The sequence below is a fragment of the Scatophagus argus genome, chromosome 12, assembly GCF_020382885.2.
Source record: "Scatophagus argus isolate fScaArg1 chromosome 12, fScaArg1.pri, whole genome shotgun sequence".
Lineage (NCBI taxonomy): Eukaryota > Metazoa > Chordata > Actinopteri > Scatophagidae > Scatophagus > Scatophagus argus.
In genome coordinates, this window is record NC_058504.1 from 16,722,961 (window position 1) to 16,738,121 (window position 15,161).

General features: G+C 40.1%; 1 protein-coding gene across 1 annotated transcript; it reads right to left on the reverse strand.

Moving 5' to 3' along the window:
• Positions 1-3,633: 3,633 nt before the first annotated feature.
• Positions 3,634-6,172, reverse strand: LOC124068696 (homeobox protein MSX-2-like). Its single transcript, XM_046407111.1, has 2 exons — positions 5,225-6,172; positions 3,634-4,680 (listed from the first exon to the last, which is right to left on the reverse strand). The coding sequence occupies exons 1-2, from the start codon at positions 5,514-5,516 to the stop codon at positions 4,232-4,234; spliced, it is 741 nt and encodes a 246-aa protein (XP_046263067.1). The 5' UTR covers positions 5,517-6,172; the 3' UTR covers positions 3,634-4,231.
• Positions 6,173-15,161: the final 8,989 nt, after the last annotated feature.

The following is a 15,161-nucleotide window of genomic DNA, read 5'->3' on the forward strand; positions in this document are numbered from 1 at the left end:
TCAGAATATGAAAAAAGATCTGATCTGAAAAAGTACTTTGTAGGGTTAGGCTGAATCAGATGTGGAGAAAAATACAGTATGTAGTGAACGTACAGAACTATAGACAAGGCACACAAAACTAGGCTGCTGCATGGTAGTGTGCGAAAACTGTTTTTTGTTGTTTTTTTACAGTAACTTCACAGTAAATTTAAAGAAAAACAAATCAACAGTGGCTGAGAAGTAGGGAAAGACGCAGAGAAACACGCAGGGAGAGAAAACTGTACACGCATTTCAAGCCTTAAACACTGGAACAAATTAAAAATATAATATATCCTAAGGTCTATTCATTTCTGTGATGACAACATCCCCTTGTCGGGGTTCCTGATCTTTAAAACAAAAACCAAAAAACACACACAGCCATAACCCCAGCGAAAGCTTTCTGCCTTATGACCTCGAAGGCAAAGCTTTTAGGTGTGTCTCTCTGGTTAAATGGGTCATGTTGTTTGGACGACCTGATTGAGGGGAATGTCTCTTGAAAACCAGTCGAAAGAACGAAACAAAAGACAGAAACCGCTTGAGGTGGGATCTCTCTGAGCATAGAGGACGATAGGTCTTCCTCTTGTGTGTGTGCTTGAGCATGCGCATTTCACTTGAGATCAAGTTCTCCCTGTGAGGAATCTGTCAACTTGTTACTCTGTCTAAGCTGGGTTTCTGCAGGTCACTCTCTTTGCCGTTATAATCAGCACACAAATTAATGATGAAGGTTGACAGGACGCCTATTTAAATTATGATCGCTGACCTTTGATGCAACATGAAATCTAAATAGTCGAGATGAAACTGAGACGGAAAGGCAAAAACCGTGTTCGGAGATGAGGAACCTTAAATTCCACAGCAAAGATGGAGGATAGAGCAGGGATTGTTCAGGGAAACACACCTGCTCTACAGCTTTGAAGACGAGATGAAAGCATGCCCTCTAATTACGGCACTTTGAACAACACACATATCGATGCTTCACTCCTCTGGCCTGTGGGGTGTGTGAACTGAAAAAAAGCCACTCTCACTTCCCCTCCCTTCTCTTTCATTCGTCATATCTCACATTAATGTCACCCTTGACGTGAAGCGCAGTCACTAATCTCAATCAGATTCAAGCTTATTCTCAATCTGAGCAGAACTGATGCAACAGTGCTTTGCAGTGATGCATGTATAAGGACCCAAATGCTCCTGCGCCGGCAACAGCTGAACTCTAGAAATCCCCAATCCACAAACTCGTGCCATTTAACAACGGCACGATGGAACGAGGCAAAAGAGCCATCTTTTATTCACTATGGCACTCATGATGAATTAAACAGACATTATCTAAGAGCTAAGTTATATAGCATGTAAATCTCTATCTAAGATGATATGCCAGTACCTTAAGTGTTCTGAAATGTCTTTTAAACGCCAAGAATATGTTTATAAATATGAGAGTAGTCAGAACTGCATGGCCTTGTTAAAATCAGCGAGCAGCAAAAGAGGGGAAGCTGCTACACCTAGTGGATGTATGACAGACCTGCAAGAGGTTTAGGTTACTTCTTTTTTTATCTCTTTCATACCTATTTTTGATAGGTATTTTTTTTTATTAATGAATGGAAAACACAAGATTTCCTAAAAGATGAATCTTTAGCACAAAACTTCCACTTGAACTTAATGCAGTAAGAAAAAACATAAACACTGTCCAGACAAACACACGGGGAATTTGTTACTAAAAGGACTGGAGATAAGAACATATCATAGCAGGACCAATCTAACTTCAGAAGGCTTGTTTGTACAGAACGAGGACTGTGATTTTGTCCCCGATCTCACACACTGGAGTTGAGTTAGGAATGGGGAATGAGGAAGGAACTTATCCGCCATGCCTCTCCGAGCTCTGGTGGACCGTTTGCTCTCCTGACTGAGGATAAAACTCGCATGACGTGAACCTCAGTTGGCTGTTTTGCTTGTGAAACTGTGAGATTAGCTCAATCAGTATTTAAATGATCTCTGAAAGAATATTTCCATGAAAATGTCACTCTGTCAAATTTGCATATCCATTCTGTGCTGATTTTGATTCCTTTTACGTGCTTGTGTATCTAATCATTATAGAACCTCCCTTTTTTCTTTATCAGAGGTCAGCTGCTCCACTTTAGGCTGTTATCATTTTTTTCCCACTCAGGTTAAACTTTGAAAACATCTGAAAATGGAGGCTGGGGTTATTTGGCCAAAGCCATTAAAGGCCTCACTATCAGCCCAGTGCCGAGTTAATTTCAAAATGGAGGAGAACAAATGGACTGTGAAATATGTGCTAATGGCAACAAGATTTGCCAGAGTTTACAGAAGGGGAGGCAAAGAGAGAGAGAGAGCACATAATGCCCTGTGCTGTTATCACTGAGTCTACACATATAATTTCACAGAGTTTTGGAGTCAGAATTCAGGGACAAGGACAATTAAACCAGGGACAGCAAAGGGACAGCCTGATATATAATACTGTCTTACTAACTTCACAGAGTGAGACTGGGTTCATTTAAGGTATACAGTTTAAAAATACAGCTCATATCAAACGACTAGAGCCGCATGAGAACACATGTTTGCAATTAAGTCAACATGAGATGTGCTAAACATTCTTTTTTTGGCAAAATAATTTCACATTTGAGGAAATGTGACTGGCTAAATATTCATGAAAGAGTGCGGCACCTCCTCACTCGGCCCACCCAGCTGAACATCCACCCATACAGTTCATACAGCGGATCTTAACTTATTCCCTTTCTTACATGCGAGGTGCAGACAGCCACAGAGTATTATACCATGTTTTCAGTCTACAGCCTAAAGCTCCAAAGCAGATTAGGGTGCTAAAGAGTTCAGTGGTTTGAACATATTTTGCTTCTATACTTCAAAGGTTTCTTGATTAATTTACTGTTATTACAGTGTGGACAACTAATCAGTTTACATAATACACAACACATTCTATACTCAGAAATGGTAAGTTTTGCATACTTTCTCAAGCAACAAATCCAGACTAGAACAGCCGAGGCACAAAAAGCAACCAGTGTGCGCAAACGAAAAGTCTTTTTCCCAGAACATTTTGATATGCTCCAGTAGGAAAAGAGCATGTATAAATAATACATTTAATGTCTTGGCTTACTTACTGGGATATTTGAATAAAACAGACCCAATAGTAATGTTATAAGAACCACTTTTGTATTTTCTACTATGACAAGTCAAGATGTCTGCTGTGAAGAACAGTGATCTGTAACACTGAATGTCGACCAAAAACAATGAGGTGGAGCTCATGGTGCTGTGAGAGGAGGATACAACAAATCTCAATTATGTCTGTTCTTTGGCTTCCTCGCACCATCAGTGTGGCGATTTCTAACTACTCTGGGTATTTGCAAAAAAAAAAAAACAAACAAAAAAAAAAAACAAAGCAAAACCCACAGCTCACAGGAACCAGACAGCATCTTTCTGAATGCTGAACGCACAAGAGGACTCAGGCAGGGAAGTCAGGCGCAGAAGGAGCTGAAACACAGATTAGAGCTTTGTGTATCAACAGACAACTGCATTCAAGGCAAGTCTGGTTAGCTCACCAGGTAAACAAGCAGATTAACCACTATGTACCACAGACAAGTAAGAGGAACAAAACAGAGTTAGCAACAAGCTTTAATGCAATGTCATATATATATATATAAAATATTAGCTTTTAAAAATGCAGATAAGCATCATGATATAAATGAATCTAGGGGCTATCATAAATAAATATATGTCATTTGGAAATGCTTCAGCTTTTAGCATGCACTTCACCAACTACAGACTCTTATTTTAAGAGGAGTACAATGTATAACATAAAATAGCCCTGTATATTCAAGGCTAACTAAGTGAAAAATACTCCCAGTGCTGGAATCTTTCAGGAAATACAAGAGGAGCAGAAATACAAATGATAAAGGTTACAACAAATGCAATCTGGTATTCAGGACAATAATCAGACACTCGTGGCCTGATCAATATACCATCCATTATCAACAGCCTCTGCTGAATCAGTGACAACAGAACAAGCAGGAGCTTGAGATGAGATGCTGTATCCTTCCACTGGCCCTGTGAAGATCATGAAGCTTCAGCTCCATTTCAGATTCATAATCAAGTCTTCTATAAGGTGCAGGGCTTCATGATGCAGTCTAGTCCCCCTTTTCTGTAAACACACATCCATACCCACAGCACTTTGTCAGTAAAATGCTGCTTCCTCTCAGGAGAGGTGGATCAGGCTGTGGCCAACCTGCGAGGCATACATGGCCAGATGTGCAGCAGGTAGAATGGGGCTGCGGCTGTACGAGCACCCCAGTCCATAGAGCGCTGCTGAGCGAGCCTGCAGGTTAACGCTGAGGGGTAAACCAAAGGACGAGAAAAACGGGTGGAATACAGCTTTGGGCCCGATGCCAACTGCTACTTTGAGTTTCTCCACCTCGGCCTCCTGAAGCCTCTTGGCTTTGGCTCGCCGGTTTTGGAACCAGATCTTGACCTGGGTTTCGGACAGCGACAGGGAGGAGGAGAACTCGGCTCGCTCGGCGATGGACAGGTACTGCTTCTGCTGGAACTTTCTCTCTAAGGCCAGGAGCTGCGAGGTGGTGAAGGGAGTGCGAGGCTTGCGATTGGTCTTGTGCTTCCTCAAGGGGCAGAGTGCTGGACTGAGCGGCCCTGGAAGATGTGAGGAAAAAATGAAAGGTTAGGCTTACAGTTTGGTTTTAATATTTATTACTATTTATTGGTTTAATAGCAAAATAACTGTCAAATAACTGGGCAGAAACAATTACTTGATCATTCGGTCAGCTGATAATCAATGGAATAATTTATCAAGGGAAATAAGCAAACCTTCTCTATTTTTTTATCAATGTAAACTATGACTTTGTGACAGTGAAAACATCGGAATGACATTAAAATTTACATTTACAATTGCTTGTCCTTCCACTCATGCGTATTTATTTGCTTTAGAAAAATGACTGAACATGTTTATTTCTATGTTTATCAAACTTAATCTTATCTCTCTTCAAACGCAGTTATTATGAACTTAGAGCTGCCTGCAACTGATTGCATTTTTTACCTCAACCTTCCCGTCCATAAACATGACCGGAGGCTTCATAGTGATTTAAGGCACGCAAATACGTCCAACGACTATACAAACATCACTGAACATTAAACGCGCTTTAACGTGTCTGTCAAGACGCTGGCCCGGATTACTTACGGGGCGGTGTTGACATCTCAATGGGGCTGGACGTACAGTCTCCTCGTTCCGATGGCTCTGATTTGATAGACACTAACTGCTGGCTGAGCTCATCCGGCCTGTGGGCTTTATGATCGGTCAAAAAGTAACGTCCTTCTTTCCTGTCCGTCGCGTTCAGCGGCCTCGTGTCCGACATGAGCGCCTCCACGCTGAAGGGCAGGAACGACACCTGCGCCGCGCGCTTCTTGATGCGAGGCGGCTGTACATCCTTATCTGCCGAAAACTCGCCTCTCCAGTCTCCAGGGGAAGACATGCTTTCTTGTTTGGGGCCGGGATCGATATCTATTTTCGATCCAGAAGACACATAACTTTTTTTTTGTCACGGAGTGCAAACATGCAGCGTCCACACGTTTGGGATTTTGGAAGACGTTGTTACAAAGTTGACAAAGTTGTGTGCTGGAAAAGCTTTGGGAGGTACTCGGGACTTTGAGCTGGTGGTGCGTCCTGATCTCGAGGTTGGGGGAAGACTTGTGATTGGGCGGTGTGGAATCCCTGTGGTGCCACACCCCCAACCAGACTGCAGGTCAGCTGCACATCAGCCTCATTTAGCAATAATTACACAGGGACAAGATCGTTCTTTGAAAATACCTCACAGTGTTTTATAATAATGACTGACAGTAATGGATAGTATTTTAGTTTCTCTGCAAACTGCAAACCCTTAGTTGACACTGAAAGCACAGGAAAATAGTTAATGCAAAGGGGAATTTTGGATGAGTCTGAAGTCTGTTTTTTGTGTGTGTGGAAAAAAGACTGTCAATATAAGTAAATCAATCCTATGTCTGCTAAACTCTACTCCATCCTGCAATTAGGCTGGTGGATTGTCTTGGCTGTGTGTCTGAGCATCAGCAGCACCTGGATGAAAAGCATCAGTGTGACATCTTAAGAGCTGTACTTCCACTTAACAAAAGCTGACAGAGCTCCTAATTCAAGTCCCGACTCGCAGGACCTGACACACCAATTGTGGGAGTAATCACAATGGTAATCAATAAGAATCATGGTGCTTCACTGTACAGCAACCACACACTTAAATGGGAGAGTCAGATGGGAGATGGATTATGGTTTTGGGCAGGCTTTAAAATGACTGTCATTACATTGTTATTATTAACACCTTGTAATTAGGCTTGTGGAATCCGGTTCTTTTAAGCAGGATTTAACAGTAATGATGGAAAATTGCTACCTTCCTGAGGTGTGTGGCGCCCGCTGCGATTAGTTCCAGTCTATGCTCTGTCGGTGGAGACAGTGGCGTCTCGTGCCTTTTTGAAGCTCATACCTGTAGGGCTCCAGAGTATTAAGAAACATCACAAGAAGTAGGCCTACCACGGCAGCTCTAACCTTCCTAAATATGGCCTATAATATGGCCCACACGCTGATGCAATGAGGCAACGCAATGTCCTGAAAATCAGCCGAAAAGGGCACAGATGTTAAAAATGACACACAGATATGAACGGCACGAGATTTAATGTCATTCTGAGTGAGATTTAATGTTCATTCACCCAAGGAAAGACATGCACTGCAGCTGATGCAAAATTGATGTGCTTATTGTACTGTGTCCTATAGTCTGCTCCAAGTTTATGTCTATACACTCATGTCTGTCTCCTTGTCAAACTGTATGTGTCTCTCTCATATGCCCACGCATCCAAAGGCCACCTGTGAGGTGACTGCAGTGTGCTGTCCAGAGCTGCTCTGTGATCTGTGTGCTCCCTGTAATCAGCAGGATTACAGTGGCAACAGGGGCTTGACTCCCCAGCGCCTCAACATCATTAGTCTCCATATGAAGCAAAGTGCTCACACAGCGTGAGCCCACTCTCCTGTAAACACATGCAAATCAATTAAGAGGCCCAACTGTCACTGCAGTATGCCCCCTACAGATGAGTTTATGGAGGGCTTGGACATGTGACTCTGAGCGTGTACTGTACATGTGCTTATAATTGACACAAAAAAAAAAAACAGAATAATTTAGCAAGAATTATTTAACCACAGGTTATTAACAACAACATTTCTGTAGTTTTCTACTCAAGGGTTATCAAATAGCAAGGTGAACGGTTGTCGGTGTGTAATGGTAGTGGCATGGTTGGACAATCAATTAAACTGTAACTTGCCATTTTATTACTTAAAACCTTAAGACTTAAGACCATGTCATCATGTTGCATATTCTGTTCTTGAAAATACAAAAGAAGTCCTTTTTAACCGATCTGTGTGCTGTATAAAATTGTTTAAAAATCAATAATTAGCAAAACGAATGCATTGAATTCTTCCAAAATAGAACATAGTGTATCAGTGCAGTAATGCTATAGGAAGATTATAATATTACTTCGCTTGAATAAATTAGTGTCATTCAAACTCATCAAATAAAGAGGGGCGTTTCATTCAGTTTCTTGTCAAGAAGCTGATTAACTATTTGAACTATTAAGCAGCAATAGTTCAAATAGTACAGCAGACTATCTTTAGCAGAAACAAGGTTAGTAGTAACAATAGTAGTGGCAGCAGTAGTAGTAGTAGTAGTAGTAGTAGTAGTAGTAGTAAGTACTACCTACTTCATGTGGAAATTTGAATTTTAGGAGAGATGCATGAGAGGAGCAGTTTTTGTTTTTTGTTTTCCATTAGGGTATCATCCTATAAAACAGCAGTATTGATTTGTTAGTCTTACACATTTGCAGATAACCAGAAGCAGACGATTCTTAAACATTTTGAGGTTGATCCTGCAGTGTGCAAGACTCCCCCCTATGATCTTTGTCTTTATAGTCTTTCCTCCAGGAACCAAGCCCAAAAAGCTTGCTGCGGTCCAATGGCTTTAGCGCTGACAGAATTCCTGTGCCCCCACCCAACACCAGCACCACCACCACCAGCACTTCACCCCCTCCACTCCTCACCCCAAGACCATTCAAACTGACCATTCAAGCAAAGGTTACAGAGTCAGAGTCTCTCTGTAAGGAACAGAGCAGCAGCAGACCAGAGAGTTAGCGGCCTTAGCTCACACTGATCGCCCCAAACACCAATTAGCTTTGCTCCCTCTTCCGCCTCGCTTTACCTGCATTAGTTCTACTAGCAACAGTGTGAACTACGCATAAACACACATAGATGTACACACATGGCAGCCTTTCTAGGCTAAATCAGGAGAAAAGCTCATCCAGATACTTGTCTATTTTCTGTTATCTCTACAGGACGCAGACAATTACAAACCACGAGTTATGTGCTGAAAATTACTGCACACAAAATTTTGGTCCTTGGTCCACAACTTGTTGTCTTCCACAGTCAAATAACCTCCCAAACAATTTTTCAAATTAAGGTTTGCATCTACTTCAGTCCGTATTTCCAGGATGAGCTAAATGAGTAAAAATACATCAACAACTGCTACACACAGAAACCCACAGACTCCTTCACTGTTGCCATCACAGGCCAATCAAGACAGAATCAATATTTCATCTGGAGACAGTCAAAATAAACTACCCATAAAAAAGAAAGGCACAACTTCACAACTTCAAGATAAGTGATGTCTAATGTTGTTTTAAGTATAGGGTAGAATGGATTACAGCTAAAAGTAAAATGAGCTCTTAAGATGTTTTCCTAAAGGAGAAGAGTTTATTTGCTTCAGATGAGTTCTATGTTTTAAAGCTGACACCCACCACTCCCAAAACTGTTTATTTACTGAGTGGTTAGAGTATGCCTGCTTATTCTGCAGTCTTCTTCTATATATTAATGCATGTGACCCTTCCTCTCTACTTTTCTACTATCCAACATCGCAAAAGACATAAGCACAGAGACGAAGGCCATCATCACCTGTGCTCCGTAATTAAGGTTTAATCAAAGTCACAGTTTGAACAGTTTGACAAGAACTGGTGGGAACTGGGAAGGCTTTTGCAAATCTAACTTTTGCCATACAAATGAAAATGAGGATACAGGGCTTGTAGTTTTGCACTATCACAACTAAATTTAGGTAACAAAAGTATTGATTTTGAAGTATAACATGGCTAGTGAAAGCAAATATAATCAATGCAGAAGACAACAAGTCTCCATGTTTATGCAACATGTGAGAACAAAGCAGAAACCAGCTCCAGTGTGAGTGGGCAATTATCTTCTGGGATGCTGGAGGTGGTCAGATATGTTTTCTCATTATTGCTTCTTTAGGCTGCTGAGTGAGTGCAATCTCTACTTGATGTTAGTTCTTCTTCATTTTGTTTCAACACACTGTTGTTTGAAGCAAGTGAGATTATAATAACAAACAAATTAAGCTAATTCACTGACTGATGGAAGCACTCCAGCTACAATAAATCCCCATCTCAGCACTACAAATGACAGTTGATGCTCACATTCATGTCATCTCTTGAGTCTGGTAGCACGTCAATCTTTGTGAACTTGATCCACATTTACTGCAAAAGGCAAACCACAAAAAAGATTTTCAGTAATGTGATCTTACAGATTCACATTATCAGTGGGAAATATTAGTCATCGTACCACTGAGAACACAACAGACTGAGCTATGACACACATGAAAACACTGAGTAAATGTGCTACTGTGTGATAATTAAGGTTCAGCACTGCATATAATCAATAATGCAGAAGTAAGAGCAACATCATGTCACTGAACTCTTTCTTTACCTTGTGCAAAAGTGCAGCCATTATTACTGCATGAGCCAGTTTATGGACCAATAATTAGGTCCAGTCCGACTGCACGTATATGAACACGTTAGCTACGAGGTGAATAAATGCGATATGATATGTAGATGGAAAGTACATAAGATAAACCATGATCTCAGCTTCTTTCATACTTTAAATCCAATAATACATTCTAACCAAAGCACATACAAACACAAGAATAATGTGCTCTGTTGGCTGTTCAGACTAAAACAATTTCTGTGATTTACAACCTGTGGCAAACAGAGTATTAAAATATCAGCACTCAGTTTCTGATTAATCTCAACAAACTGCAAAATGTTAACTTTTTATGGTAACAATAAACCTACAGGTTAAAGATAAATGTGCTGATGAAATTATAAATTAAATTTAGCTGCAAGGGTCATTTTGTCAAAGTTTAATTACCATCTCAATTTGAAGTGCATACACACTAGATAAGGGCCTTTAAAATGAAACACAGCTCATTTAAAATATTACCTACAGTCAACTACATCAACTACACATTCACATTGTTTGAGACAATAAAATCAAACTCAAGTCAAACTGAAACATGCTCTATCTGCACTGCCGCATGTCTGGAGTCTGTTGAAGTCTTCTGTTTCCCTGCAGATACCACCAGAGCTAGAAGAGACACATGAGTCTAACACTTGGCTTGCAAGGGATGCTGCCGCTGACTCAATTAAAGCTGATGAAACTCGGTGACAGTGTTGGTTTTACAGCAAATTTCAACAGCTTGAACTATTTTCACACAGTGAAAATAATTAAAAGTTCCTAATGAGTTGGCATCTATACAAAAGACACAAGGCACCATAATCACATTGTGGTTTAGCAAAATGTCACGGTGGGATTTTTTTTAATTCATTCGGATGATGAAAGGAAGGGAAGCACTAATATGCTGTCAAACCACACAACTAATGATGAAGAATTTTCAGTATTACATTGCTGCTTCTCCTTACCTTAACATCATAATAGGCAAATAAAAGTTATGTGAACATTCACTAAGAAAGGCTGTGCATTTAAGGTATCAGCATCTCTGCCAGGTCGAGCCTTTTGTCTCACAGTCTAAACACTCTGGGGATTTTGACAGATCAGATTTTGGGAAGAGTTTTTCCCTTAAAGCTAATCTAATCAGTATTTTAGTCTGTCTGTCAGCCTCTCTACTACTTTTGGTCCAGACTCAACAACTTAGCCTTGTTAAACCAAAGAATTAGCCTTGTTAAACCAAAAATAGATTAAATGACTATGTGTAATGTGAAATGAGTACTTGTGGTGACAAACCCATTAGCAATTATCAGCAGATTTCATATTTGAATCATCTTTTTAATTGCTGTTTTGGTTTAACACCCAGCATCCTTTGTTTTGGTTTACCGTCATGGCTCTCATCAATGTTGTTTCCGGACACAACAGACGCTGATACACAATCAGCCTGACACCGAAACAGCTGACAAGCAAAATTAACAACTGGCTTGTGTGCGTAACGGAGCATTTATCACCTATAAAGAGACAGAAGTATTTCTATCTATAGTTGGTTGAGATCAAAGCAGGGCTGAATGGAGAGTAAAACTGAACTTAAAATACACCTTCATGAGATGATATTTTTTTCTGGTATTTCTAATGACAATCATTGCACTCATCTGTCCACAGGATGAAGATGTTTACATATACAAATGCACACATTTATCATAAAAGAAAGGTAAATCCAGGGTTATCATATCGTGTCCTCTCTATTTGGTTCTGTGATCAAACTCACAGAAATTGCAGTTATGAAATAAAAAGCAGTCAATGCAGGTGGTGTCTCTGGATCTTCAGTTGGGGTTGGAGACGATGTGACTACTTGTTAATGTTGGCATAAGTACTTAGGTGAAAAAGTGCACAAGCCTGCTCACCTGCTGCTTATTTTACTTTCAGTCAACAGGTGTTTAAAGCTGTGTTTGTTCGGTCAGAGTCTGCTGTGTAACAACACAGTGCTCAAATGTGCTGACATTACCAAGGGTCTCAGTCCCATTATCGTGTTTCTCACAGTCATCTCAGTCAGGATGTGGTAAGGTAGGTGTTAAAAGATGAGGGATGTTCCATCATCAGATACTATGCTGCCATCTAGGACGCTGTCATTTGAATACATCCTATGTGCACTTCAACCTCAGAAAGCTGCTTAGAGTCCAAACAGAGGTTTTGCATTTTAGAGCTGCAACAACAGATGGTAACTTTATGCAAATATGAATTTACTCAAATAATACTTTGCATACAACATGTTTTACTGCTTTGCATTATATTTTATAGCTCAGTGTTTTTATATTTTATAGCTCAGGGTCTGCTCTCCACCACTGCTTCTGCTGACCAAATTATTTTCTAAGCAGATCCTCTACTACAAAACTAGCCAAATTGCACAACATCCCGGGGCCTCTGTCCATGTAAACAATGCACAAACTGCTGGTCAACAAGCTTCGCAGTGTGGTCTGGAGGTACAGCTGCCACAGTCTGTCAGTCTCCTAGCAGACCGCAGCTCTGATTAAAAGGCCTGCTTAACTGCTAATCACCATCTCAACAGTCATTTATCCCCAGTGCTGTAAAAACACTCTCTATAAACCAACTGTTTACCGATTCAAAGCCACCAGGCAACTCGATTTGCTACAGAGTACACCAGCTGCCTGTGGACTTGTTTCTGAACCAGAGTTAAGGCGTCTCCAACAATCTGTGCTCACATAAGCCAAAACTAGCATTGTATGTTTACATTACTCAGTAGATCCTAGCTGCTTGTAGTTCTGTAAACGAATAAAACAATGTTTTAAATAATTTAAATATTTCTGAAGCAATTCATTTGAAGTTAAATCATCAAACTTGTTTTATACAAGAGTTGCATGGTGGTGCAAGAGATGCATAAAACCTACAGGTGCAGGTGAAGTGCCAGCTGATGAGAAAATATAATCACGTTAAGATGCAGTAAAAGAGTCTATTAAAGTCTAAAAGTAACACTGAAGGCTACTACTTCTGAAAAGTTTTGTTGGGAATATTCACAGCTATTGTAAATAAGGTTCCCTCACAATGGAGCTACATTAAAAAATTCACTGGTGTATGTCAAAGTAAATATTGTAGTTGCAGACTAAACACTGATCTGAACTTTAGTGAGAACTCTGATAAGGCTGCCATGTTGTGTGCAGAAATGAATAAAAAAAGGCCTCTAAACACAGAGGCAATGGGGCCCATCAGTGTAAACATTAAGAAACTGCAGAACAATTTAAAATAAATTGCCCATGGTTTAACAGTAATTATTTTACAGTTAAAGTAATCATAACCACATGCTGCGCTCAAGTAGATGGACTTATATAAATACTGATGAAAAGAGTAAACTTCAGTGTGACAGATACATCACTGAAAAATTGCTGAACACTTTTAGGTCAATATCATTATTCAGTCTTATATTCACCACTTTTGGTAACCACATGATGTGCTAAATTCAGTCAGCTTTAACAACTAACTATAAAGTCAACTTCATTGTCTTTGGGAAATATTCTTCAGTTCAGAAAATTCATAGAATCATATCACTGGCCACTTTGAAATGTAAAACACACAAGTAACTTCATAGTACTCACAATTTACATGTATTAGTGTCCTGGAATTACTATTAAATTGGCTGGTGGCATTTCTGTGAGTTTATTTGAAAGGACTGAGTTTACAGAGAAAATGTATATTGTGTTGTGTGACCAGTAACTGAAAACTACCTGACTTTGACATTAGAGGAGGTGGTGCCCTCTGGTGGACAATAACAGGAGTTTAATCCAATATAATCTGATGGTAGTTCCTGCAGCATGTTGTACCAAAGGTTAGTGGACTCAGTGTCATAAATAACTGTTGATGTCATGCAACACAATTTGTTTGCAGTGCTTTTAAACTGTTAATGTATACATAATATTTTGCGCACCAACTGAGGCAAACAAAATATTATAACATATATACACTTCAGTTTTATTTATTGTACTGCTCTGACCATCTTGGCCTACACTGAACGGTAAAAGCTTTAGAAAAACAGTATGTCGTCAGCATAGTCACTGCACTGGACAGCATTGACTTGTGTCTATTTCATTATTATGATATAATTTAACTCATGTGCACAACAGCTGTGCTGTAAATAAACACTTTAGCATACTACTGACTTGAACACGGACTCTTTTAATAAAACAACAGTGTCCACTGAACATTGTGTAAAGCACTGTTCTATGAGACAAACACATTTTGATACAGAGTGCTTTGTGGTGTCACGGCACATTACCAGTTGAGCCACCAAACATTGTTGTGATACTGGTTTTCAACACCTTGTGTTCACAGAAATAAGTTTCCAGTTAAGAACTTTGATTTGGAGAAACTGAGGATAAAGAACAGAAAAGTGTCCTGTTACGGGCCATTTCAGCCAGACAGTACGGCTTCAGTTGGCCTGGCTGAAGGCAGCCAGTCTCTGTCTGATGACCTGGTTCTCCTCCAGCACCTTGGAGATGGCCCTAAGAACTGCAAGCTTGGCCTATGCAGGACAGGGGACACATCGCCAAGGAAATAAAAGAGGGAGTAATTGATAGTCTGGTTCATGGGTAAAGAAACAGAGGATACAGGATACAAGTGCATCTACATGGTGGATGAGGAAAGACAGATTCTGCAATTTTATCACTATTATTTTCACGGAAAACAATTTGACTTGTCACAGGAGGAAAAGCACAGGCATTACAGATAACTTTACAGATGGCTTCATTCTGTTCAAGTCTCAGTAGGCCATTACATTGTGCGAAATGGAACTTAGCCATCATTCATTTTATAATTGTGCTTTTCCTACTGTGACATGTCAAAATGTCTACCATGAAAAAACTGATTGTTAATTTCTGTGATGCTGCAACATACAGTATAGCCGGAAATACACTGCGAGCACCTGCAACAGTGCTCGTTTGTCTTGATGAGTAGGAGACACAACTGACCCTTCTGCTTTTTGTCGTCCATGCACTTATAACCTCTAATGCCATAGTGAAAGCTCAACAGGAAACAGGACATCAAGTTACAGTCAAACATGAGTACAGTGATGCCTTGCCAATTTTTAATGTATAGGGGGCTTAATGGATTATGTTTGAGGTCTTTTTTCATTAAGTTTAACCCTTATGTCTGTTTGACTTTAACATAATTTAACTACAAAATGTTTTTGAGCATTTGTTTTTTTGTTCAGTGGCATCTCCTATTAGTCTTCAACACTGCACAATGTGCACTGTGCATAGGGCTCACCTTTTCCTTT